Below are 26,216 nucleotides of genomic sequence, written 5' to 3' on the forward strand. Positions count from 1 at the left end.
TACCTGTTCCACCCCTTGATGTTCTGATGAGTCCAGTGTTTTATTTTTCCAGTGTCAGCAATCGAGCAGTGAGTACTACTAGAGAAATCACACCCTTGACCGGGCACAGTGGCTCATGCCTGTAATCCCAGTACTTTGGGAAGCTGAGGTGGGCAGATCACCTGAGGTCAGGAGTTTGAGACCAGCCTGACCAACATGGGGAAAACCCCATCTCTACTAAAAATACAAAATTAGCCAGGCATGGTGGCACATGCCTATAACCCCAGCTACTCGGGAGGCTGAGGCAGAAGAATCGCTTGAACCCGGGAGGTGGAGGTTGCGGTGAGCTGAGATCGCACCACTACACTCCAGCCTGGGCTCGAAACTCTGTCTCAAAAAAGAAAAAAGAAAGAAAGAAATCACACCCTTGAACAAACAGGTAAATTCATGATCACCAATTTTCACCTAGTGTCTCAGCCATGCCAAGCATTCCTATCCCAGCCCCTCATTCAGCTCTCTCTCTTATGCCCTCAGAGTCTATTCAAACTTTCTCCACTCTCCTTCTATCTCTGAAATGCCCCTACAACTTCCTTGACCCTCAGAAGCCAGATCCTTGCCAAGCACTTCACAGAGAAAATGCAATTCATCAAATGGGATATTTCCCCACACGTCATTTTCAAGTTGATTTGCTGCCAATTCCATTTGTTTTGCTTTGTTTCCTATTACAAAGGAAGAATTGTCTCTCTTACTTCAGGCCATGTTCCTCTACTTTTTTCCATCATTGCCCCCTTATGGAGCCTTTATGACTTTTTTTTTTTTTTTTTTTTTTTTTTTTTGCGACAGAGTTTCACTCTTGTTACCTGGGCTGGAGTGCAATGGCACAATCTCAGCTCACTGCAACCTCCGCCTCCCGGGTTCAAGTGATTCTCCTGCCTCAGCCTCCCGAGTAGCTGGGATTACAGGCATGCACCACCACGCCCGACTAATTTTGTATTTTTAGTAGAGACGGGGGTTTCTCCATGTTGGCCAGGCTGGTCTCAAACACCCAACCTCAGGTGATCCGCCCGCCTCAGCCTCCCAAAGTGCTGAGAATTACAGGTGTGAGCCACCACGCCTGGCCCTAAAGCATTTTTTCCTAATTGCTCCCCGCTTCTGCTACCTTGTGAAATTTTAACCCCTTAATATATGTTTGTGTACTCTGACTCTTTCGAGGGCCACGAATCATTGCAACATCTAAGATGTGGTTGCCCACTCTGAGAATGCACGATCTGTCTACGGCTATAGCACCGTGAACACATCCAATCTCATCGGATCTCAGAAGCTAAGCAGGGCCAGGCCTGGTTAGTACTCGGATGGGAAAATGCAGATGTAAGGCCAGTTCCTCCACGCATTCTCCAGATTTTATCTCCTCCCTCGGGATCTTCCCCTCATCACTTACACCCAAGGCCTCCAGCATCTTAACCTGTCCCTCTCACTAGCTCTACTGACTACCCATCTCCAGCTCTGGCCTTCTGTTTGTTACCTTCACAGCCCTATTTCTCAAAAGGCATGCTACACTCCAAAATGCACTCTGCCTCCATCTCTCCACTGAATCTATTCTCTGTAATATCACAAACACACTCTGTGTGCCCACACACACATACTCTTTCACCCAGCATTCCCTCATAAGAGCACATTAGCAGCCCTTGCCTAGGACATAGCAATACTGAATGATGTGTTTCACCAGAACTGTTTATAATCAGCCAAAGCCTTTTCCCCAACTTTACTGAGGTATGACTGACAAATAAAAGTTGGCTATTTTAGGGTGTATGACGTGATGTTTACTATATGCCTACATTTTGAAATGATTGCCACAATCAAGCTAATTCATATATTCATCACCTCACATAGTTACCTTTTTTCCATTGTGCTGAGAATACTTCAGCACATTTCCAGTATACCATACATTATTATTAACTATAGTCAATGCTATGGTTTGGATATGGTTTTTTTTTGTTTGTCCCCATCAAATGTCATGTTGAAATTTAATCCCCAACTGGTAGCGGTGGCTCATGCCTGTAATCCCAGTACTTTGGGAGGCCAAGGTGGGCAGGTTGCTTGAGTCAAGGCATTAGAGACCAGCCTCGGCAACATGGTGAGACCCTGTCTCTACAAAAAAAAAAAATTAGCCAGGCATGGTGGCACATACCTGTAGTCCCAGCTACTAGAGAGGCTGAGGTGGGAGGATCGCTTGAGCCCAGGGAAGTCCAGGCTGCAGCGACCTGAGACTGCACCACTGCACTCCAGCCTGGGCAACAGAGTGAGACCCTATCTCAAAAAAAAAAAAAAAAAAAAAGAGGAGATGTAATCCCCAGTGTAGCAGTATTGGGAGGTGGGGCCTAGTGAGAGGTGTTTGGGTCATGGGGGTGGACCCCTCATGAGTGGCTTGGTGTGCTTCTCATGGTAGTGAGTTCTCACTCTCATGAGCCTGGATTGATTCTCGGGGAAATGAATTCATTCCCATGAGTGTGCGTTGTTATAAAGCCAGGGTGCCCCTTGGGTTTGGTTCCTCCTCGCAGGTGCTCATTTCCCCTTTGACCTTTTCCACCATGTTTTAACTCATCACAAAAGCCTTCACCGGCCAGGCGCAGTGGCTCAGGCCTGTAATCCCAGCACTTTGGGAGGCCGAGGTGGGCGGATCACGAGGTGAAGAGATCGAGACCACCCTGGCCAATATGGTGAAACATGGTATCTACTAAAAATACAAAAATTAGCTGGGCGTAGTGGCGCTCGCCTGTAGTCCACCTACTTGGGAGGCTGAGGCAGGAGAATCGCTTGAACCCAGGAGGTGAAGGCTGCAGAGAGCCAAGATGGCACCACTGCACTCCAGCCTGGCGACAGAGCAAGACTCCATCTCAAAAAAAAAAAAAAAAGAAAGTGAGATAGCCTTATTACTGATATGGAGAAAGTTTTAGTGGTTCAGATAGAAGATTAAACCATCCACAACATTCCCTTAAACCAAGCCTAATCCAGAACAAGGCTTGAACTTTCTTCAAATCTGTTAAGGGTGAGAGAGATAAGGAAGCTGCAGGAAGCTAGCAGAGTTGGCTCATGAGGTTTAAGGAAAGTAGCCATCTCCGTAACATAAAAGTGCAAGGTGAAGCAGCAAGTGCTGATGGAGAAGCTGCAGCAAGTTATCCAGAAGATCCAGCTAAGATCACTGAAGAAGGTGGCAACACTAAACAACGGATTTTCATTGTAGTTTAAAGTCTTATATTGGAGGAAGATACCATCTAGGACTTTCATAGCTGGAGAGGAGAAGTCAATACCTGCCTTCAAAACTTCAAAGGAAGGCTGGACGCAGTGGCTCACACCTGTAATCCCAGCACTTTGGGAGGCTGAGGCAGGTGGATCACAAGGTCAAGAGTTCGAGATCAGCCTGGCCAACATGGTGAAACCCCATCTCTACTAAAAATACAAAAATTAGCTAGGCATGGTGGCACATGCCTGTAGTCCCAGCTGCTCGGGGGGCTGAGGCAGGAGAATCACTTGAACCTGGGAGGCGGAGGTTGCAGTCAGCCAAAATCGTGCCACTGCACTCCAGCCTGGGTGACAAAGCGAGACTCTGTCTCAAAAACAACACAAAAAAAAACTTCAAAGGGCAAGCTGACTCTCATGAGAAGCTAATGCAGCTGGTGACTTTAAGCTGAAGCCAGTGCCCATTTATCATTCTGAAAAGCCTAGGGCCCTTGAGAACTTGGCTAAATCTACTCTGCCTGTGTCTTTACATGGAACAACAAAGCCTGGATGACACATCTGCTTACATCATGATTTACTAAATATTTTAAACCCACTGTTCATACCTACTGCTCACAAAAACATTCCTTTCAAAAATGACTGTTCATGGAGAATGCACCTGGTCACCCAAGAGCTCTGATGGAGATGTACAGGGAGATTAATGCTGTTTTCGTGACTGCTAACACATCATTCATTCTGCAGCCCAAGGATCAGGAGTAATTTTGACCTATCACTGTAATTATTTTAAAAAACAGGGCCGAGGCAGGTGTATCACCTGAGGTCAGGAGTTAAGAGACCAGCCTGGCCATCATGGTGAAACCCCGTCTCTACTAAAAATACAAAACTTAGCTGGGCGTGATGGCAGGCGCCTGTAATCCCAGCTACTGGGGAGGCTGAGGCAGGAGAATCACTTGACCCCAGGAGGAGGAGGTTGCAGTGAGCCGAGATCACACCATTGCACTCCAGCCTGAGCAACAGAGCAAGACTCTGTCTAAATAAATAAATAAATAAATAAAAATAAACAGGGGCCCAGACATGGTGGCTCATTCCTGTAATCCCAGTGCTTTAGGAGGTCAAGGCAGGAGGATCACTTGAGCCCAGGTATTCAAAACAAGCTGAATAACATAATAACATAGTGCAACCTCATCTCTCTACAAAAAATTTAAAAATTAGCCAATGCAGTGGTGTGCACCTGCAGTCCTAGCTACTCACAAGGCTGAGCCAGGAGGCCCACTCGAACCAAGGAGCTCAGGGTTGCAGTGAGCTATGATCACACCACTGTACTCTAGCCTGGGCAACAGAGACTCTGGCTCTAAAATTTAAAATAATAATAATAATAATAAAGTAACAAAGAAACAAATACATTTCATAAGGCTATATAGCTGCCATAGATAGATCTGGGCAAAATGAACTGAAAACCTTCTAGAAAGGAGTCACCATTTAGATGCCATTAAGAAAATTCATGATTGAGGCCAGGCACTGTGGCTCATGCCTGTAATCCTAGCACTTTGGGAGGCTGAGGCAGGCGGATCACCTGAGGTCAGGAGTTCGAGACCAGCTTGGCCAACATGGTGAAACCCCGTCTTTTTTTTTCCTGAGACAGAGTCTCACTGAGTGGCCCAGTCTGGAGTGTAGTGGCATGATCTCGGCTCACTGCAACTTCCACTCCCGGGTTAAAGCAATTCTCCTGCCTCAGCCTCCCAAGTAGCTGGGATTACAGGCACCCACCACCACACCCAGCTAATTTTTGTATTTTTTAGTAGAGACAGGGTTTCACCACGTTGGCCTGGCTGGTCTTGAACTCCTGATCTCACATGATCCACCTGCATCAGCCTCCCAAAGTGCTGGGATTACAGGTGTGAGCCACCGCACCTGGCCTGAAACCCATCTCTACTAAAAATACAAAAATTAGCCAGGCGTGGTGGTGGGCACCTGTATTCCCAACTACTCGGGAGGCTGAGGCAGGAGAATCGCTTGAACCCAGGAGGTGGAGGTTGCGGTGAGCGGAGATTGTGCCACTGTACTCCAGCCTGGGCAACAAGAGCGAGACTCAGTCTCAGAAAAAAGAAAAAGAAAAAAGAAAATTCATGATTCAATGGAGGAAGCCAAAATATCAACATAACAGGAGTTTGGAAGAAGTTGATTCCAACCCTTATGGATGACTATGAGGGGTTCAAGACTTCTTGGAGGAACTAACTGCAGATGTGGTAGAAATTGAAAGAGAACTAGAATTAGAAGTGGAGCCTGGGACGGGCACGGTGGCTCACGCCTGTAATCTCAGTACTTTGGGAGGCCGAGGAGGGCGGATTACCTGAGGTCAGGAGTTCGAGACCAGCCTGGCCAACAAGACGAAACCCCATCTCTACTAAAAGTATAAAAATTAGCCAGGCATGGTGGCGGGTGCCTGTAATCCCAGCTACTCAGGAGGCTGAGGCAGGAGAATCACTTGAACCTGGGAGGTAGAGATTGCAGTGAGCCAAGATCATGATTCTGTCTCAAAAAAAAAAAAAAAACACACACAGAAGGTAAATTGTTCTGCAAAGAGAGGTAATGGAAATGTGGGAGTTGGCTTGGCTACTGGCACAGACAGCAGGGAATCGGGAGTCTGAAAGAAGATTTACATTTGGCATACACGTGTGCCCACGTGGCCTTTCCTACTGCAAAGGGTGCTGACAAAATCAAGCCCCTGATCCTTCCTGTGGCATACATAAGAACAAAATGGTAGTTGTTAGGGACAAATCAAAATTTAAAAATAAAATGGCCAGGTGCGGTGGCTCACCCCTGTAATCCCAGCACTTTGGGAGGGAGGCCAAGGCCAGCGGATCACTTGAGCCCAAGAGTTTGAGACCAGTTTGGGCAACATGGCAAAACCCCATCTCTACAAAAAATACAAAAATTAGTCGGGCATGTTGGCACGGGCCTGTAGTCCCAGCTACTGGGGAGGCTGAGGCAGTATAATCAATCACCTGAACCTGGGAGATCAAGGCTGCAGTGAGCCGTGATGGCGCCTTTGCACTCCAGTCTGGGTGACAGAGTGAGACCCTGTCTAAAAACAAAACAAAAGAAAAGGCTGCTAGTCAGTTTGGGCTACTATAACAAAGCACTGGCCAGGCGCCGTGGCTCACGCCTGTAATCTCAGAACTTTGGGAGGCCAACGGGGGCGGGAATCACCTGAGGTCAGGAGTTCGAGACCAGCCTGGCCAACATGGTAAAACCCCATCTCTACCAAAAATACAAAAATTAGCCAGGCATGGTGGTGCGTGCCTGTAATCCCAGCTACTCAGGAGACTGAGACAGGAGAATCGCTTGAACCTAGGATGTGGAGATTGCAGTGAGCCAAGGTAGTGCCTGCCATTGCACTCCCATCTAGGCAACAGAGCAAGACTCTATCTCAAAAAAAAAAAAAAAAATTAAAGGCTTAGTTCTCCATGTTGAAAGTAAGGGAAGAGACTTCTCCACCTTCTCTTTTCTTAGAAAATTTGCTTTAGAAAACTTGTAAAAAAAAATTTTTTTTTTGAGACAAAGTCTCACTCTTGTTGCCCAGGCTGGAGTACAGTGGCACAATCTCGGCTCACCGCAACCTCCGCCTCCCGGGTTCAAGCAATTCTCCTGCCTCAGCCTCCCGAGTAAGTGGGATTACAGGCATCCTCTACCATGCCTGGCTAATTTTTTGTATTTTTAGTAGAGATGGGGTTTCTCCATGTTGGCCAGACTGGTCTCAAACTCCTGACCTCAGGTGATCCACCCACCTCGGCCTCCCAAAGTGCTGGGATTACAGGCGTGAGCCACCGCACCCAGCCAGAAAACTTGTAAGTTATTTTCTGTGTCTTCAAAACGTGTATAAATATTTTTAGAAGCCACACAGCCTCTTGCCAGCTTTACTACCCAGGGATGTCTTTCACAAAGACCCAGGAGCCATCTCCTTGAAATGTAAACACCAAGAAAGATGGAGCCTTCATTTCCCAGTTTCTGTGGGAGGGTAGGACTAACTTAAATGGACACTTTGCTTGAGCTGCAAAACTATCTGCTGTCATAAAAATCTGAAAAGCTGGCTGGGCATGGTGGCTCACGCCTGTAATCCCAGCACTTTGGGAAGCCGAGGTGGGTGGATCATCTGAGGTCAGGAGTTTAAGACCAGCCTGGCCAACATGGCAAAACCTCATCTCTACTAAAAATACAAAAACTAGCCAGGCTTGGTGGTGCACATCTGTAATCCCAGCTACTCAGGAAGCTGAGGCAAGAGAATCGCTTGAACCTGGGAGGTGGAGGTTGCAGTGAGCCGAGATCACGCCACTGCACTCTAGCCTGGGCAACAGAGCAAGACTCTATCTCAAAAAAAAAAAGAGAAGTTTTTCTTCCGATTAAGCCAGTTAGCTAACATAGATGGTCATCACAATTGCCAGGTGTCTCTAGACCGCACTATATGTGACAAATGGTGCTATCGAGTTCTCCTAAGGATTATTTATAGTTTATCTTGAGAACACGTATGTAATGGGCTGTATCTGCTCGGCTAGATAAAAGTGAGGCTTCCTTCTGTCTTTGCAGTCTCTCAGCAAACTGCCTGTGATGTGCATCACATTCTGGTTTAATGCTTATTCAATAATAAAACTGTTTTCTTTCTTCACTACTTTCGTGGAGAGGTTTTTTCTGGGTTGGGAGAAAATTTTGCTTCTAATTATATTCTCCCAACATAGCGCATGTGCTTAAAAGGGAAACAAAAGCAGGAGGGGGAAGGGTCTAGAGTGATGAGAGCTCTAGTGAGAGGCTAGGCCTAGAGAGGGACATGGAGAAATAGCACGTGGAGAGGAACGGTAGAGGAACGGTAGAGGAGCAACGCTAACATTCAGTTGTAAATAATACAATCATAGCAGCTAATACATAGAGGGACTACACGCCAAGCACTGTTCTCACTGTTGAGCCATATTCACTCATTTAGCATGCGCAGTAGCTTGAATCTGTTTTTTCAATTATTCATTCCCTCTCTCTGCACGTGGCCGTAGAGTATACTAGAGTGGGCAGAAAATGAGTCACAAAACAGCAAAGAAACAGTGCTTTTGGAAGTAGGTATGAGACAAACTCTTTTCTAGGCAAAAGTAACCCACGAAAATGTGTGTGGAAAGGCCAGATCCTACTATTAGGCACGATGGGAATTTGAGCCATTTTATTTGGATATTACAGAATAGGGTGACCCCAGAAAACTGAAAGAACCGGGGACCAGCAAATGGCCGACCTGCAGTCCTGAGCAGAGGATGTAGGCCAGAGTGGACCTAGAAGATAAGAAAGGGAATTGAATCCAGTAAGGGACAGACACTTTATTTTTTTATTTTTATTTTTTGAGATAGAGTCTGATCTGGAGGCTGGAAGGCGGGGCTAAAACTCCCACTCACTTACCTCTACCAACAACTAGGCCACAAAGTCATTTCTGAGGACTGGCTCAAGAAAGCAGATTTACCTTACACTGGCCTAGCCCAGGCCACCAGATGCATCCACGGAGAGCCAAATGCATATAATCACTTGGATCAAGATCTAGACAGGGACGCGTGCAGCAGGCTTCATCTGACTGATTCCTGCACGGGAGAGAAAGCCTAAGCTCCGAATCATCCTTCAATGTTTACAAAGGCCCTAAATAGCAGTGGGCTAATTGCTGTTCCTGGATTTCCAGGAGACCTGAGACCCATGAAGGAGCAGGAAAGAGCTTGGGGATAAAACATTAATTTGGAACCGACTGGAGCGGAAGAGGCTGCACTCACCTGGAAAAGACAAAGTTCTTGGGAACTGGCCACGTAGGCCAGGTCCCTAGGCAATTCCATCCCGCACCCTAACACCCCGACTGGTGTTCCTGGGTCCCTAACATTGTCTGTACCCGCTTCGGAGGTTGGACAAAATGAGTTTTTCACTGCCCTGCCTCAGGCCTCTCTCAAAGGTCTGGCCCATGATATTTGGTGTACATTGGGACCCCAGCGCCCAGATATTTGAAACGGGGTGGGGAGCGGGTGTCGAGCTGCTACATTTCCAGGTTCTAGGTAGCCTGGGGAACCCCTGGTCGTTGACGGAAGTACAGCGTTCAAGGGCGGTAGAGCTCAGGTACTGGAGGACACATGGGCCGCGCCGGGTCTAGCCGCGGGACATCCCCAGACCCCAGCACGGCCTCCCAGGCCGACCTTCCAGAAGCCGGCCCACTGCCTTCCCCGGGTCCCAGCCCAGAAAAGCGGAGACCTTCCCCTCCGTTTGGAAGATGGACTCATCCCCTACTTCCTCCTGGCTCCCCAGAAGACCTGGAGACCTCGGGAAGTGTTCTCATCTATGTTCGCTCCAACCCGGGGGCTCAGGCCCACCTCGATCCCGCCTTCCCGGGAGGTCCAGGAAGGTCCCGCCGCACCCACCCCGTTGGCCTCACCCTGGCTCGGGCCCCTTTATCATCCTGCAGCTACGCTCCGACCAGGAGGCACAGCCAGTCCCCGCAGCCGGCTCTACCGCTCTGCTCGCAGGTTTGGGCTAGTCTGGGGCGGGGACTTGGGAGCGCCTAAAACTTGCGAGGAGGGCGGGGCCGCAGACCGGTCCTTTAAAGGTTGGAAGTGGCCCCGAGGCGCCGGCAGCCCTGGGCGGTCCCGGGAATCGCACAGGACCCGGCTCCCCTCGCCTAAGCTGCTGGGGGGCGCCATGGGCCGCTACCGCATCCGCGTGGCCACCGGGGCCTGGCTCTTCTCCGGGTCGTACAACCGCGTGCAGCTTTGGCTGGTCGGGGCGCGCGGGGAGGCGGAGCTGGAGCTGCAGCTGCGGCCGGCGCGGGGCGAGGTCAGCGCGGGGAGCGAGGGGAGCTGGGGCAGCGGGGACCGCGGGCCCAGGCCCGGGCCGAGCTGGGCTCGCGGCGGGAGGGCGGGAGGCTGGGGGCGAGGTGACAGCGCGACCTCGCGGACTGGGACTTCCACGAAGTTGGGACGAGGTGGGCAAGATCAGGGACAGGGTCCGCAGCTGGGATCCCCGGCTGGGCTCAACCCCATCTCCCTTTCCCGCCCCTGGTCCCGGCAGCCCCCAGCTCCTTCTCCCAGTGACCCAGAGCCAATGTAAGTATGAGGCCAGAGATCAGACGTGAAGCTCCTCCAAGCACCGGCGCGGGGAGAGCTCAGTTAATGGGACCCACGTGGGCGATGCTGCTCCAGCATCAGCTCCAGGCGCTGTGGGCCCTCGTCCTCCACCCGACTCCGGGCGTCTGAGACCCAAAGAGCAGGTTGTGCGGGGGCGGGAACGAGGCGATGCTGTCTTTGGAGGCCCTGAGAAACTAAGGTTGCGCAGGGTCGCGGCTCTGTCCTCGAAACGGCCTCAGTCGGGCCCCTCCTACTAAGTCTGGCCTGGGTCCGGCCTGCACAGGAGGAGGAGTTTGATCATGACGTTGCAGAGGACTTGGGGCTCCTGCAGTTCGTGAGGCTGCGCAAGCACCACTGGCTGGTGGACGACGCGTGGTTCTGCGACCGCATCACGGTGCAGGGCCCTGGAGCCTGCGCGGAGGTGGCCTTCCCGTGCTACCGCTGGGTGCAGGGTGAGGACATCCTGAGCCTGCCCGAGGGCACCGGTGAGCAGGCGGCGTCGGGGAAGGAGGCACAAGGTCCCGGGAACTGCTGCGGGGCTAGGAGGACAGAGTTAAGGATGGTCGGAGCAGACTTAGAGGATGTATGGGCCCAGGGCAGGTGAAACGTAGGGATCCCAGGGTGCTGGACAGAAAACGGGAAGGAGTTATGAATTCCCAAAGTTTTACACAGGCTAAGAGAGGCTGCGTGTGAGGCTGGAGGCAGGGAGTAAGTGATCTGGAGATCCCATCTTCCAAGAAGGCAAAGACAGAAAGTTGGAGTTGCAGCGATCCAGGAAAACAGAGAAGCAAAGTGAAAGTAGGAAGGAGATGTAAAGGTGACTCAGAAGTCAGGTGAGGGGACCACATGGAACAGGAGGGGGTGGGTGACCCGTGAGAGCAGACAGCTAAGGGAAGCAAACATAGGATGCTGGAGAGCTGGTTTGGTTGGAATAACACGGAAGACACCCGTGAAAGACAAGAAGCACACTGGCCCACAGGAGACGAGGAGGAATGAGGATGGCAAATAGTGAATTTTTTTTTTTTTTTTGAGACGGAGTCTTGCTCTGTTGCCCAGGCTGCAGTGCAGTGGCGCGATCTTGGCTCACTGCAACCTCCACCTCCTGGGTTCACGCCATTCTCCTGCCTCAGCCTCCCGAGTAGCTGGGACTACAGGCACCCCCCACCACGCCCGGCTAATTTTTTATATATTTTTTAATAGAGATGGAGTCTCACCGTATTAGCCAGGATGGTCTCGATCTCCTGACCTCGTGATCCGCCCTCCTTGGCCTCTCAAAGTGCTGGGATTACAGGCTTGAGCCACCACGCCCGGCCCAAATAGTGAATTTTTAACCATGGGTAACGAGTAAAAGAGAGATGAATCCAGAGATGAGTGAGGGCAGTAGGGATGGAACATCAAATCTATGACTTTGAGACAGGTGAGTGTAAATGCAGAAAAGACCCAGAATAAGTCCATAGATACAGATTATGATAGTAAATCCAGAAAGATGAGGTTTAAAAAAAAAAGCAAATGTAGAATCTTTTGAGGACAGGTGAAGGTGTGGCAGGTGAGGTTTAAGATGTGAAATTAATCAAAGCAATCTGTAGTAGACAGTAGGTGTAGGTGTATAGGTGACTAAGATTTCATCATCTTAATTAAGGTGATTTTTTCCAACCATAGATATTGATGAAGTAAGGCCAGGTAGGGGAAGATGAGTGAAGGAGCAAGGAATGGTGGCAAACAGGAGGTTTTTATCTACAGGCAAAGGATGAGGGCTGAAATAAGAGAAAGCAGGAGTGCAAAGTTGGCAAAGATGGGATAAACATGTCTGGTGGATAATCAAATGAGGCAAAGCCAGAGATAAAAGCAACAGTGCATGGCTGAAAACATGGAATACGGCTAACCACAGGGAGATGAGGACAACAGGCGGGCATAGGACCAGACAGAGCCGTGAGGCCAATTGTCCTGATGTCTCCCCAGCCCGCCTGCCAGGAGACAATGCTTTGGACGTGTTCCAGAAGCATCGAGAGAAGGAACTGAAAGACAGACAGCAGATCTACTGGTGACCACCCGCCCCTTAAACTAACCCCGCCACCACTGTCCCACCCCTTCCCTGCCCCTGCCCCTGCCCCCATCACTGACCATGACATCCTTCCTGAAGCTTTGTCCCCAACTCCTAGCTGGGCCACCTGGAAGGAAGGGTTACCCCTGACCATCGCTGCAGACCGTAAGGATGATCTACCTCCAAATATGAGATTCCATGAGGAGAAGAGGCTGGACTTTGAATGGACACTGAAGGCAGGGTGAGAAAAAGGCTAGACCTCGGAGTGAAATAAGGGCTGGGAGGGCCAAGAATGATGATAGACGGTGAGGGACTGAGGGATCAGCTGATGAGTTAAGCCTCAATACCTGTCCTAGGGCTCTGGAGATGGCCCTCAAACGTGTTTACACCCTCCTGAGCTCCTGGAACTGCCTAGAAGACTTTGATCAGATCTTCTGGGGCCAGAAGAGTGCCCTGGCTGGTCAGTGGTTCCCCCAGGTCTCCATAATCCCTTAATGGCCCCTCTGGATGACTCATCACCCTCCACAGTCCCCCGTAACTCTTTGCAAGAAGAGACCTTATCATATCTGGTCAACTCAGAGAGGCCTTGAGAATGAAAACGCAGAAGCTGGGTTCAGGGAGGGTTATATACCTGAACCCCTGGGGTAGACTTTGGAGAAGGGATATGCAGGCTGTGGTACATATATCCTCTTTTCACCGCCCACCAAAGAGAAGGTTCGCCAGTGCTGGCAGGATGATGAGTTGTTCGGCTACCAGTTCCTCAATGGTGCCAACCCCATGCTGTTGAGACGCTCGACCTCTCTGCCCTCCAGGCTAGTGCTGCCCTCGGGGATGGAAGAGCTTCGTGCTCAACTGGAGAAAGAACTTCAGGTACCTCTCCTTCCCCTGCCTGGCACTGTTCTCTCCTTAGTAGTGTGGTGAGAACGGACAGAGAGAATCCAAACTGAGTCAGAGGAAGGCTGCAGTACTGCGTTGCCCCTTGGTGCAGTCCTGTGCTGGAAAAATACAGAAATAAAATATGTAGGGGAAGAAACTGTGAGGAGCTCCCAGCAGGAAGGGGAAAATAGAATGGATCCCCAGCACACAGAGACAGGCTGGAGATGTTAGCAGGAACAGTGACATTGCCTGGCCGCAGTGTTCTGGACTCCAGTGTTCACGGGCAGGGAGAAAAGTGAGGAAGTGCCATCAGGTGGGGAGAATCGGGGAGGCTTTCTAGAAAAAGAGAGTGGGGTTTGGAAGCAATGGACTGTACTGAGGACAAGCCTAGGCAAAATGTGTGCGTATGCATGTGTGTGCTGTATCGGTGGCAGGGGTAGCTAGGGGAAGCTCTCTGGAATATTTGGCAGAGGACGTGAGATTTGAATAGGGAATGAAAGAGCATTTGCTGAGCTGATAGGAGCCAAAACCAGAGCGCAGACCATTCGGGAATGATCAGAAAGGGGCCTGGCCATTTGACAGGTGGTCAGTTTACAATGCCTGTGATGCCAACTGGATTGAGCAGGCCTGGTTCCAAACCCAGATCTGCCACCACATCCACGCACAAGACATCTACCCTCACCAGACTGTTTCTTCACTTTAAGATGAGAGGAACTGGACCAGGGGCTCTAGTTCTCCCAACAGGACTCCGGTACTGACGCAGGAGAATGGCAAGAAGCTAGACTGAATCTCTTGCCCTTTGCCCTGGCCCCCTGGGGGTAGACTTTGAACTCTAAAAACGGATACATCCCTCCTGTCCCCAGAATGGTTCCCTGTTTGAAGCTGACTTCATCCTTCTGGATGGAATTCCAGCCAACGTGATCCGAGGAGAGAAGCAATACCTGGCTGCCCCCCTCATTATGCTGAAGATGGAGCCCAATGGGAAGCTGCAGCCCATGGTCATCCAGGTAAGGGCCCCAGACCTCTCCCACAACGTTGCACTCTTTTCACCTCAACCTCTGCTCCCAGGGACCCAGCCCCCAGCTCTTGGCTCCCAAACCCCATCCTCACTCAGTGAGACTTGTCTTCATGTCACTATTTGCCTGTACCCTCATCTCCCCTGCCTTATCCAACTAGAATTACTTTTTCAAGAGTCAAAATGGCCTGTTGGAGTTCTCATCCTGTATTCAATGGTCCTCACACTTCAGTGTGCATCAGAATCACCTGAAGTGCCTGTTGAAATGCAGATTTCTGGATCCCATGACCAGACTTTCTGATTCAGTATGTCTGGGGTGGGAACTAAGAGTTTGCATTTTTATAAGTTCCAAAGTGATGCTGACACTACCAGTTCAGGACTACACTTTCAGAATCACTATCTCATCTCTCAGTGGCCTCTGGCTCTGAACCCTCACTATCTCTTGAATATCTTTTCTCACAATTTCTTTTTTTTTTTTTTTTTGAGACAGAATCTCACTCTGTCACTCAGGCTGGAGTACAGTTGTGCGATCTTGGCTCACGGCAACCTGCGCCTCCTGGGTTCAAGCAATTCTCCCACCTCAGTCCCTCCAGTAGCTGGGACCACAGGCATGTGCCACCATGTGGGCCTGGCTAATTTTTGTATTTTTTGTAGAGATGGGGTTTCGCCATATTGCCCAGGCTGGTCTTGAACTTCTGGGCTCAAGTAATCTGCCTGCCTCGGCTTCCCAAAGTGCTGGGATTACAGGTGTGAGCCACTGCACCTGGCCTTCTCTCACTATTCTTAACAGTCAGGTGACAAGAACTGTCAATAATCTTACACCTACTACTTCTCCTTCACATTCCACCACCATCTGAGCGCCGACCCCAAAGCAGCAGGTTTCTCCCACACCACTGTTAGGGCCTCCTTCTGGACCCCCTTCTTCCAGTCCCTCCTGCCTTCCACTTGACATCAGGGCACTCCAGCTAGCGAGCGGCAGGCTGGGAGGGTTCACAGTCCTCCTGCTAGACTATAACCTCCTAGAAGGCAATAATCTTAGTCATCTCTGTTTCCCCCAAGAATGCTGACTATAATGTCATATATGGAATGGGAGTTCAATAATTTCTCTTTCTCCCAGATTCAGCCTCCCAACCCCAGCTCTCCAACCCCAACACTGTTCCTGCCCTCAGACCCCCCACTTGCCTGGCTCCTGGCAAAGTCCTGGGTCCGAAATTCAGATTTCCAACTGCACGAGATCCAGTATCACTTACTGAACACTCATCTGGTGGCTGAGGTCATCGCTGTCGCCACCATGCGGTGCCTCCCAGGACTGCACCCCATCTTCAAGGTACTTATTAATCTATTAAATCACATACCCTCAGACCCCAGAGAGAGGAACAGCCCCATATCAAAAGATATTGCAGCAGCAAAAACTCTTTGTAGCAATTTGTGAGTGAAGAGGAGACTGTCTCAATATCTTGAGATGTTGATTTTAATTAAGTTTATTAAGTTTAGTCACTTAACATTATATAGGAATCCTCTGAAATTCTCAGAGATCTGACAGTCTAGCAGTGCGCTCACAGTAGGGCTTGAACACTGCTAGTAAAACAAAAGCCATATTCCTACCTTAGATCTAGTATTTAGCCAGAAAAACAAGTGATGCCCATAAGAACCAACCAGAGAACAGTATCTGGTACTAGAGTTTGAAATCACAAGGGACAGCATATAACAGTCTAGTATTGATGAAGAATGTTTCTCCCCAGCTGAGGAGTCAGCTAAGTAGAAACAGACCAAAAGGCAAGGAAGAACAGCCAGCAAGCTGCTCATACCTGCCCAACAGTAAGGTGGATAGAAATGTACGTTAGCATGGTAATGACAGGAATGAAAAGGAAAGAATCTAAAACGTAGTGAAGGGAGGAAATGGTAGCTGCAGCATGCCTGGGTGCAAGAAAGAGAAAAGCCAGAAGTCCAAGCTTCTGCCACACCTGTAAGTCCCTGGGGCAGGTGTGTTATACTGACCTAGAAATACTGTGGTTTTAAGAGCTGGGTGTGGTGGTTCACGCCTGTAATCCCAGTGCTTTGGGTGGCCAAAGCAGTATGATTGCTTAAGACCAGGAGTTCAAGACCAGCCTGGGCACCACAGCAAGTCCCGGTCTCTAAATAAAAAGAAAGAAAGAAAGAAATACTGTAATTTTATAAAACAGTGAGTTCCATATATATTGCTGGGAGAAGGCAAAATAAGACCTGTGCTTGCTTAAGAAAATGTTCTTAAAATCTTGATGATACTTTATATACAGGGAACTTGGCAGAGGGAGCACAAAAATGATACAAGCTTACAAACCAGAGTAATTGTCAGAAACAGTAAAGCTAGAAGAAACCAGAGTCGGCAAAAATGAGGTGTTTGGTTTTAGGTACATGGAGTTTGATGTATTGGCAAGATATGCAAGTAAGTCCTGGGTAAAAACAACCAAATTGTGTTTCAGCTGGGGGCCTCCACCAAGACCCCCCAAGCCTGGCCAGTATAGCTGTGCCGCCTCTGGAATTTTCCCCTTTGGTAACATAGACAAGATGGAGACCAGTCTGATGAATGGAATCTTGGATTTCATTCATCTCATGCTGTCTCCTGCTTCCCCATCCTCTGCTCCACACGAACAAGTGAAGCCTCTATTCACACTTACAATTCCTTTTCCTAGTTCAGTCCTCTCCGTGTCTCCACTCACCACAGTAATGCCATGCCCCAGCGGACAGCTGACTTGCTGGCAGATGCACACAAGGGTCAAGCCTGCAGATGTCTTAACAGTGGCCTATGCAGGCTCTGACTTTGGATTGCTGGGGTCTTAGTCCTGAACCCCAGCCTCAATAATTTCCAGATGTCCTCACATGTTCCATCGCGAGGTTATTAAAGGTTAAAATGACTTAATGGTGTGACACAAGCTAAATGCTACAAAAAACATTAGTTCTTGCAAATTTTTTTTTTTTTTTTCAGAGACAAGTTCTCACTCTGTCACCCAGGCTGGAGTCCAGTGGCGTAATCATAACTCACTGCAGCTTCAAACTCCTGGGCTGAAGCGATCCTCTAACCTCAGCCTTCAGAGTAGCTGGGACTACAGGTGTGCACCACCGTGCCTGGTTAATTTTTTTTAATTTTTGTAGAGACAAGGGTTTCGCTATGTGGCCCAAGCTAGTCTCAAATTCCTGGGCTCAAGCGATCCTCCTGCCTCAGCCTCCCAAGTAACCTGGATTGCAGGCACACGCCGCCACACCCAGCTAGTTCTTGCAATTATTATTATTAGGGACTGTTTATCCTTAGGCATCCTTTCTCCTCATGTGGACTTTGGCCTTTCCGTGACATTCGGCATCTTTCATGAATCTTCTGAAAAGCTTCAGGTTAATGTGAGCTGCTTTGGTATCTTAACACCAAAGGTGTCACTGGGGTCATTGCCAGTGTCCAGCATCAACAATTCAGACAAGCACCAAAACTGCTTGAAACCTGCATATTAACTATGTGGAAAGGAAGACAAACAGTCTAAGAGAAAAAGAAACGCATGTAAGGACCATGCCTTTTTTTAATAGCTAAGGAAAATATTTTAATATTTTTAATTTTAAATTAAAATTTTAATTTAGTATTAAAATTAAAATTTTAATTTTAATTTTAAATAAATATTTAATTAAAATTTAAATAAATTTAATTTTAATAAAATGTTTAATTAAAATTTTAATTTTAATATTAAATTAATTTAATTTAATATTAATTTAACTTAATTTAATTAATTTAATATTAAATTAAGTTTTAATATTTTTAATTTAATTTTAATTAATTTAATTTAATTTTAATTTTAATTGCTTTAATATTAAATTAAATTTTAATATTTTTATTTTAATATTAAATTAAAATTTTAATTTAATATTAATTATTTAATATTAAATTAATTTAAATTAATATTAAATTTTAATAGCTAAGGAAAATATTTTAATATTTTTAATTTTAATATTTAAAAAAGACCATGGCCTTTTTTCAAGAGCTAAGGAAAAGCAGGAGAAGAGGGGCCCAACAGTGCGTAGGTAGGGGTGGAGAAAGATTTGCTTAAACAGGTAGCTGAATACAGCTCTTCTAGTTCTGACAGAAAGTATTCTCCCCATCCATCCCCTAAAGAAACCCCCAACTGTGAAACAACTAAAAGATGGAGATGCAGCTTTGATCATCAGCAGAGAGGCTAGTTTAAGAGGATGTGAATGACAGAGGAGGTAGCAAAGAAAATCAGAAGGGGCTGATTCATAAGGCACCTATACTCAAGGTGGAAACAATGAAGCAGACAGCTACTATTCCAGGACTCTTGTGTGTAATAGACACTCTCCAACATCACTTAGGTGAGCATCACCACAGCCCCTGAGATAAGAGAGTCTATTGCTGCCCCCTGTTGACAAATGAAAAGATTGCAGATTAAAAGGTTATTAACTTGGCCAAGTCTCAAAATGAGGAGTAAAGTGTAGGTTAAAATCCTGGTCAGTTTGGCTCCAGGGCCCAACTCACAGGGAAGTTGGAGAGCACAAGAGTGAGTGATCAGAGCAGCAGGAGATCAGCCTGTCAAGGAAAGCATCAAGAGGAGAAGGCGCCATGCTGGGTGCCAGGCCCTACCAGGAAGGACCCAAGCATGGCCTCCACCAGTCACGCCCTCCAATCTCCTCCTCTCCAGTTCCTGATCCCCCATATCCACTACACCATGGAAATCAACACCCGGGCCCGGACCCAACTCATCTCAGATGGAGGAATTTTTGATAAGGTGAGGAGGGTACGGGGCATGGGACTGCCTCATCCATCTCTCCATGAGCTGCCACTTTCAGGATCCAAGATCAACTATGTGTGAATGTCGTCACTCTTAACCTATGAACCTGTCCCTTTTATACCCATGTCTTTTTTTTTTTTTTGAGACAGAGTCTAGCTCTGTCGCCCAGGTTGGAGTGCAGTGGCGCCATCTCGGCTCACTGCCATCTCCGCCTCCTGGGTTCAAGCGATTCTCCTGCCTCAGCCTCCCGAGTAGCTGGGATTACAGGCGCCCGCCACCATGCCCAGCTAATTTTTATATTTTTAGTAGAGATGGGGTTTCACTGTGTTGGCCAGACTGGTCTCGAACTCCTGACCTCATGATCCACCCACCTCAGCCTCCCAAAGTGCTGTATACCCATGTCTTAATATCTGAAAATCCCACATTTGCCCCACTTTATGGAAGATGTGTTGGTTCTCCAGCCCTGTTTCCCCCTCTAAGACCTGTGATCTCCTGTCCCAGGCAGTGAGCACAGGTGGAGGGGGCCATGTACAGTTGCTCCGTCGGGCGGCAGCTCAGCTGACCTACTGCTCCCTCTGTCCTCCTGACGACCTGGCTGACCGGGGCCTGCTGGGACTCCCAGGTGCTCTCTATGCCCGTGATGCTTTACGGCTCTGGGAGATCATTGCCAGGTGAGTAAGGAGGAGCTGAGAAATGGCAGGGGGGGGGGGGGGGCTCTGGCCTGAGGCCAGCATGGGGCAAAAGCAAGAAGGTCCAGAAAGGAGAAGCAGAGAACTCAATCCTGGGGAGAGATGAGGAAAAGTGAGGACACAGTGGGTGGCTCTGAAAATGAGGAGACTGGGATGAGGCAGAGAGAGGAGGTGAGGGGAGCTGTGGGGGGAGACTGGGGGAGGTGTCTGGAAAAATCAGGATTTTCTGAGGATGTATGACAGCAACCGTGCGAATTCCTAGAACTAAGGACCCACATCTTCCATGAGATGCTAGTGTGTTTAGAGGGCTGAGGATGTCCCAAAGGCGAGGTGTCTTCCCAGATACTGTGGAAGCATTGGGCAGATGCCACAGAAAGAGGAATAGAGGTCAGAGGCGGGGGCCTTCTGCCCTCAAGTGCCTTTTCCCCCTGGGCAGGTATGTGGAGGGGATCGTCCACCTCTTCTACCAAAGGGATGACGTAGTGAAGGGGGACCCTGAGCTGCAGGCCTGGTGTCGGGAGATCACGGAGGTGGGGCTGTGCCAGGCCCAGGACCGAGGTAAGATCCATTCTAGAGACAGAAGAAGCTCCTGGGAGACTCTGCCAGGGCGCCTTCCCAGCCCTGCCCTTCTGGGGACAGGACCCCAGCCTCTCATCACACCTCCCTTCCTCCCTCCACACGGGAAAGCATGTGTATCCCATTCCTACCTCCTCAGACTCAGGACAATTCTAGAGACCCAAGGACTGTCCTCCTCAGAGACCCTGGCCATCAACCCCTAGTCCCACTACACCCCAGTCACAGATGCCCCTGAACTGCCATATCCTGGGGCCCCCCAGGCCATAGCCACAGCTGGGAGGGGTCTGCACAGTCCCTGCTGGGCTCATATTCTCTCCTGATGGTTCCGTTTTCCTAACTGAGGATGTAAATGGGAAGATTTTCCCTCCAAAGCCCATAAGGACCCACCCTGGCTTTCCCTCCCTCTCTTCCTGCCTGCCACTGTGCAGCACGCCCAGAGGGTCCAGGAATACTGCACGCTTGCTACAGTGCAAGGTCAGCTCTTGATGCAAGCTCAATCCTATACATGCTTTGCCTCAAACCCAAACTCAGCACCCTGATCTTTGGGGCTCAGGTTTCTTTGGCTAATCCAACTCTTCCACCCTAACCACCCCTTGGCCAAAATCTAGCCACTACCTTTAGTCAACTCTCACTCCCCACATTTGAACCTCTGAGGAAGAAAAAGCCTTTGCTGAGCTCTTAGGTTTAATCACACCAGGCACCAGCCTGGACTGCTGTCACTCATCCTTCGGCCCCTCCCCCTCACACTTCAGATCTAGGCCGTGAATACCATCCTCTGCCTCTGTGAGACAACTACAGACATTTACTGGGGAGCCCTTATGGCGAATCCTGGGAATGTGGCAAACCTCCTTACCCTGGAGGGAGCCTCTCCCTGAGGAATCTGCACCACCCTACCCTTCCAGGACCAAACTCTCTCTAGTTCTTCTCAGTACAGTCCCTTAGGCTCCTAGCAGTTTGGGCTACTATAACAAAACACTAGCTGGGCACAGTGGCTCACGCCTGTAATCCCAGCACTTTGGGAGGCTCAGGTGGGTGGATCACGAGGTCAGGAGTTCGAGACCAGCCTGGCCAACATAGTGAAACCCCTGTCTCTACTAAAAATACAAAAATTAGCCAGGCGTGGTGGCACGCACCTGTAATCCCAGCTACTCGGGAGGCTGAGGCAGGAGAATCGCTTGAACTTGGGAGGCGGAGGTTGCAGTGTGCTGAGATCACACCATTGCACTCCAGCCTGGGCAACAGAGCAAAACTCCGTCTCAAAAAAAAAAAAACAAAAAAAAAACCAAAAAAAAACACCACACACCATAGACTGGGTGGCTTATAAACAACAGAAATGTATTCCTCACAGTTCTGGAGGCTGGAAGTTCAAGATGAGGTTCTGGTGAGACCCCTCTTCCAGGCTGCCCACAGCCGATTTCTCCCTGTATCCTCACACAGCAGAAAGATAGCAAGCTAGCACTCTGTCCTCTGCTCATAAAGGTATCAAACCCATTCAGGAGCGCTGCACCCTCACACCCTAATTATCATGTGGGGCTCCACCTCCAAATACCATCACAATAGGATTAGATTTCAATATAAAAATTTTTCGGAGCCAAAGACATTCAGTTCATGACACATGTTAACTTTAACCTCCACTAACCGCCCTCCCCCCTGTTCTCTTTCAGTTCTCATAGCTCACTTTTGTCTAGTTTTCCCAACAGACATTTTAGAGGCTAAAATTAAAAATGCCATGGGATTAGCAGTCAGGAACCTGAGTTCAAGGTCAGCCTCTGCCTTTTCCCAACTATGCAGTCCTGACAGTTTATTCTCTATGGGCTTTGATTTTCTTACCTATAAAATGAGAGTAATTATATTTATTCCACTTAACTGATAAGATTATTGGGTCTCCCAGCACTTTAGGAGGCCAAGGTGGGCAGATCACCTGAGGCCAGGAGTTCCAGACCAGCCTAGCCAACACGGTGAAACTCCATCTCTACTAAAAATACAAAAATTAGCTGGGCATGGTGGTGGGAGCCTGTAATCCCAGCTACTTGGGAGGCTGAGGCAGGAGAATCACTTGAACCTGAGAGGCGGAGGTTACAGTGAGCCGAGATTGTGCCACTGCACTCCAGCCTGGGCAACAGAGCAAGACTCCGTCTCAAAAAAAAAAAAAGATTATCGGGTCTCTGAGCCCCCCTATCCACTGTAAAATGAGTGGACTGAGATAACCTTTGTGGGAGCCCCTCTCAGCTGTGACACTGGAAATCCATGACTTATTCCCCACGTTATAACGCAGACACTTGTAATTCTGTCTGGGAATAGGATTACGCATTCCTAAATTATTTATTTATTTTTTAATTTTTAAATAGAGACAGGCTCTTGCTCTGTCACCTGACTACCAGCAATCCTCCTGCCTTGGCCTCCCAAAGTGCTGGGATTACAGGCATGAGTCACCGACCACGCATCCCTCAATTGGTTTTTTTTTTTTTTTTGAGACAGAGTCTCATTGTGTCGCCCAGGCTGGAGTGCAGTGGCGGGATCTCAGCTCGCTGCAAGCTCCGCCTCCCGGGTTCACGCCATTCTCCTGCCTCAGCCTCCCGAGTACCTGGGACTACAGGTGCCCGCCACCACACCTGGCTAACTTTTCGTATTTTTAGTAGAGACGGGGTTTCACCGTGTTAGCCAGGATGGTCCCGATCTCCTGACCTCGTGATCCGCCCATCTTGGCCTCCCCAAGTGCTGGGATTACAGGCGTGAGCCACCGCGCCTGGCCGCATCCCTCAATTCTTAACCACTTTTTGAGGCAAGGGATATTTGGTCACTCAGAACTTTTCAGCCCCCAATCCTTCCATAACAATAATTATTACTTACTTATTGAGCATTTATTACAGACCAGGTGATTTTGATACATCATCTCATTTATAATGTAGGTATCGTCCATATTTTACAGGTGAAAAAAACTGAGGTTCAAATAGGTTAAGCTGGCCTATGGTAACTAAGTGTAAGTGACTGAGCCAGGACTTAAACGCATGTCTGATGCAAATACGTCTAAATAAAATAAACAAATTCATCAATTCTAAAATATGGGCATCCCAAAACAACAGCCTTTGTTCCTCTCCTCTTATGCTGTAGCTTCTAACTGCTATTCCTTTCCTGCCCAGGTTTCCCTGTCTCCTTTCAGTCCCAGAGTCAACTCTGCCATTTCCTCACCATGTGCGTCTTCACGTGCACTGCCCAGCATGCCGCCATCAACCAGGGCCAGGTATGGACAGCTGAAAGCCCAGGTCCCTGAAGGCAAGGTGACCTGAGGGAGAGATGGGAGTTCAAACCCTAAGTACCAGGGTTCTAGGGTTACAGTTTCTTCCTCCAGCTGGACTGGTATGCCTGGGTCCCTAATGCTCCATGCACAATGCGGATGCCCCCACCCACCACCAAGGAAGATGTAACGATGGCCACAGTGATGGGGTCACTACCTGATGTCCGGCAGGCCTGTCTTCAAATGGCCATCTCATGGCATCTGAGTCGCCGCCAGCCAGACATGGTGAGAGGGGACTCTCGGGAGAGGGAAATGACAGTTGGAAAGGAAACATCAGAGTGAGGGGCTGGGCTCTAGGTGCGTTTGTCTTTAGAAACTGACTGATCCTTTGTTCTGTCTCAGGTGCCTCTGGGGCATCACAAAGAAAAATATTTCTCAGGCCCCAAGCCCAAAGCTGTGCTAAACCAATTCCGAACAGATTTGGAAAAGCTGGAAAAGGAGATTACAGCCCGGAATGAGCAACTTGACTGGCCCTATGAATATCTGAAGCCCAGCTGCATAGAGAACAGTGTCACCATCTGAGCCCTAGAGTGACTCTACCTGCAAGATTTCACATCAGCTTTAGGACTGACATTTCTATCTTGAATTTCATGCTTTCCTAAAGTCTCTGCTGCTAAGGCTCTATTTCCTCCCCCAGTTAAACCCCCTACATTAGTATCCCACTAGCCCAGGGGAGCAGTAAACTTTCTCTGCAAAGACTAGATCCTTTTTTACGCTTTGCAGACCGCATAGTCACTGTCTCAACTACTCAGCTCTCCTGCTGCAGCATGAAGGCAGCCACAGACAACATAGAAATGAGTGTGACTATGTTCCAATAAAACTTTATGGACACTGAGATATGAATGTTACATCACAAAGTAGTCTTCTTTTGGTTTATTCAACCATTTAAAATGCAAAAAAAATCCACAAACAAATGTGCTTTGTTTGAGACATGCACAGCCAGGCTACAGACTGGATTTGGCCCTTGAACCCTGCACTAGCCTGAGGCCCTGACCCTACTTCCAAAACATCTAAGATCATGGAGCAGGGGGATTTCTTAGAAAAATCAGCTTACCTCAGCTAACTCTCCATTTCCAGGAACTAACCTTCATGCCTGGTGGCCAATGTACAAATTCCTGACTCAGTTCTTTGGCAAATTCCTTCCACCCATATCTCTCCTATTCACCCATGTACCCCAAAAGTCCCTGAATAAGAATCATGTTTTTGGGGCAGAATACAAACCACTGCCCCAAAATGGCTTCTTTCTCCAAACAGTCCCAGATGACAGGCACATAATTCATGTCTCAAGGCTACTTTTCCAGCCCCTTTAATACTCTGGGATCTATGTGTTTCCCACATTCCAAGTTATCTTTCACAAGCCTTTTAAGAACAACATGCACAAAATAAATGGACAAGAACTACAAATTTATTCTAGCCAATGATAGTGTTTATTTGTTAGGTCCTGGGGTCTCAAGGTCAAATGATCCCTCTCAATTATTCTGAGGTCACTGTCCTCACTAGAGTGGGTACAACTTGCTCACTGCAAAACTGTGTTCTTCAAACATCCCTATTTCTTTTCTTTTCTTTTCTTTTTTTTTTTTTTAGAAGTAGTCTCTATCGCCCAGGCTGGAATGCAGTGGCGCCATCTCAGCTCACTGCAACCTTCGCCTCCCGGGTTCAAGCGATTATCCCGCCTCACCATCCCGAGTGGCTGGGATCACAAGCTCATGCCACCACATCCAGCTAATTTTTGTAATTTTTAGTAGAGACAGGGTTTCGCCATGTTGACCTGGCTGGTCTCGAACTCCCGACCTCAGGTGATCCGCCCGCCTCGACATTCCTATTTCTAAATAATTATTACAGATCTGTCACTCACCAGTTAAACATACAAACGGCTTTTTTGGAGGGGATGACCTATTTATATTTTTAAATCTTATATCCTACCTTATTCAAAAGTCCTATCAGTTTTCCTAGTTTAGAGAAGCAAAGTGACATTTTTGTGTACATTTAACAGGACTGCTTACCTTCACAACCTGCTCAGTCGGCTTTCCCTGGACTTCTCCTAACCGCCCATTTTTCCTGGATTTGGCATCGAGAGTTACAGTATTTCACGTGTGATGATAAGATGTTACTTAGGAGAAACAGTTCCAATACCAAGAAACTTCAGCAATTTTAAAGCATTTTAAAGCCACAAAACCATGCCTGATCCCCAAAAGGGGGTCCTAACTCCTTTACACTGTCAGAATCTCAATTTTAAAAGGGAGGAGTAGAGAAGAGATAGAAACGCTCTCTGTTGGTGAAAATCTGTCTTACTTACCATTTCCCCAACACAGGAGAGACTAAGGAATTTCAGGTAAAAATCAGATGGTTCCAATCCTCCGATACTAAGAGCCCATCGCCCCAGTTCCCAGGAGTTCCGCCAGTTAGACTTTTTCCCCCATGGCCTCGCTAAGGCTAGTTCCTCGTCACGTGACGTGACAGACTTGGTCACGTGACATGCCAGCTCCTTCCATTCCCGTGTGCGGGGGGAGAGGGACCAACAAACCGGAGGCCCTCGCCCTTCCAATACTCGCGCCCTAGCTACAGAGGTCAAGGAAGGTTTCCCCAGGAGCAGTTTTGGTTTCTGACGGCGCCATCTCCCG

At 48.5% G+C, this 26,216-nt stretch overlaps 1 protein-coding gene and 1 long non-coding RNA gene across 6 annotated transcripts; one reads left to right on the forward strand and one right to left on the reverse strand.

Moving 5' to 3' along the window:
• Positions 1–8,401: 8,401 nt before the first annotated feature.
• On the reverse strand, positions 8,402–26,025 carry LOC107969129 (uncharacterized). 5 transcript variants are annotated; one of them, XR_010153198.1, is made up of 6 exons: positions 25,892–26,025; positions 23,490–23,583; positions 16,271–16,407; positions 13,013–13,376; positions 8,708–10,879; positions 8,402–8,522 (listed from the first exon to the last, which is right to left on the reverse strand). It is a non-coding gene; the product is annotated as an uncharacterized LOC107969129 (long non-coding RNA). The 5 variants fall into 5 exon arrangements; XR_010153197.1 differs by having other exon boundaries at positions 8,402–10,879; positions 13,013–13,371; XR_001710736.4 differs by having other exon boundaries at positions 8,402–10,879; positions 11,555–13,371.
• On the forward strand, positions 9,916–24,432 carry ALOX12 (arachidonate 12-lipoxygenase, 12S type). The gene is made up of 14 exons (XM_016931391.3): positions 9,916–10,050; positions 10,624–10,825; positions 12,300–12,381; positions 12,500–12,622; positions 12,738–12,841; positions 13,091–13,251; positions 14,121–14,264; positions 15,390–15,599; positions 18,946–19,032; positions 19,537–19,706; positions 20,161–20,282; positions 23,441–23,541; positions 23,650–23,820; positions 23,938–24,432. Exons 1-14 carry the CDS (start codon positions 9,916–9,918, stop codon positions 24,115–24,117), a joined length of 1,992 nt encoding a protein of 663 aa, XP_016786880.2. The 3' UTR covers positions 24,118–24,432.
• Positions 26,026–26,216: the final 191 nt, after the last annotated feature.

The sequence above is a fragment of the Pan troglodytes genome, chromosome 19, assembly GCF_028858775.2.
Source record: "Pan troglodytes isolate AG18354 chromosome 19, NHGRI_mPanTro3-v2.0_pri, whole genome shotgun sequence".
Lineage (NCBI taxonomy): Eukaryota > Metazoa > Chordata > Mammalia > Primates > Hominidae > Pan > Pan troglodytes.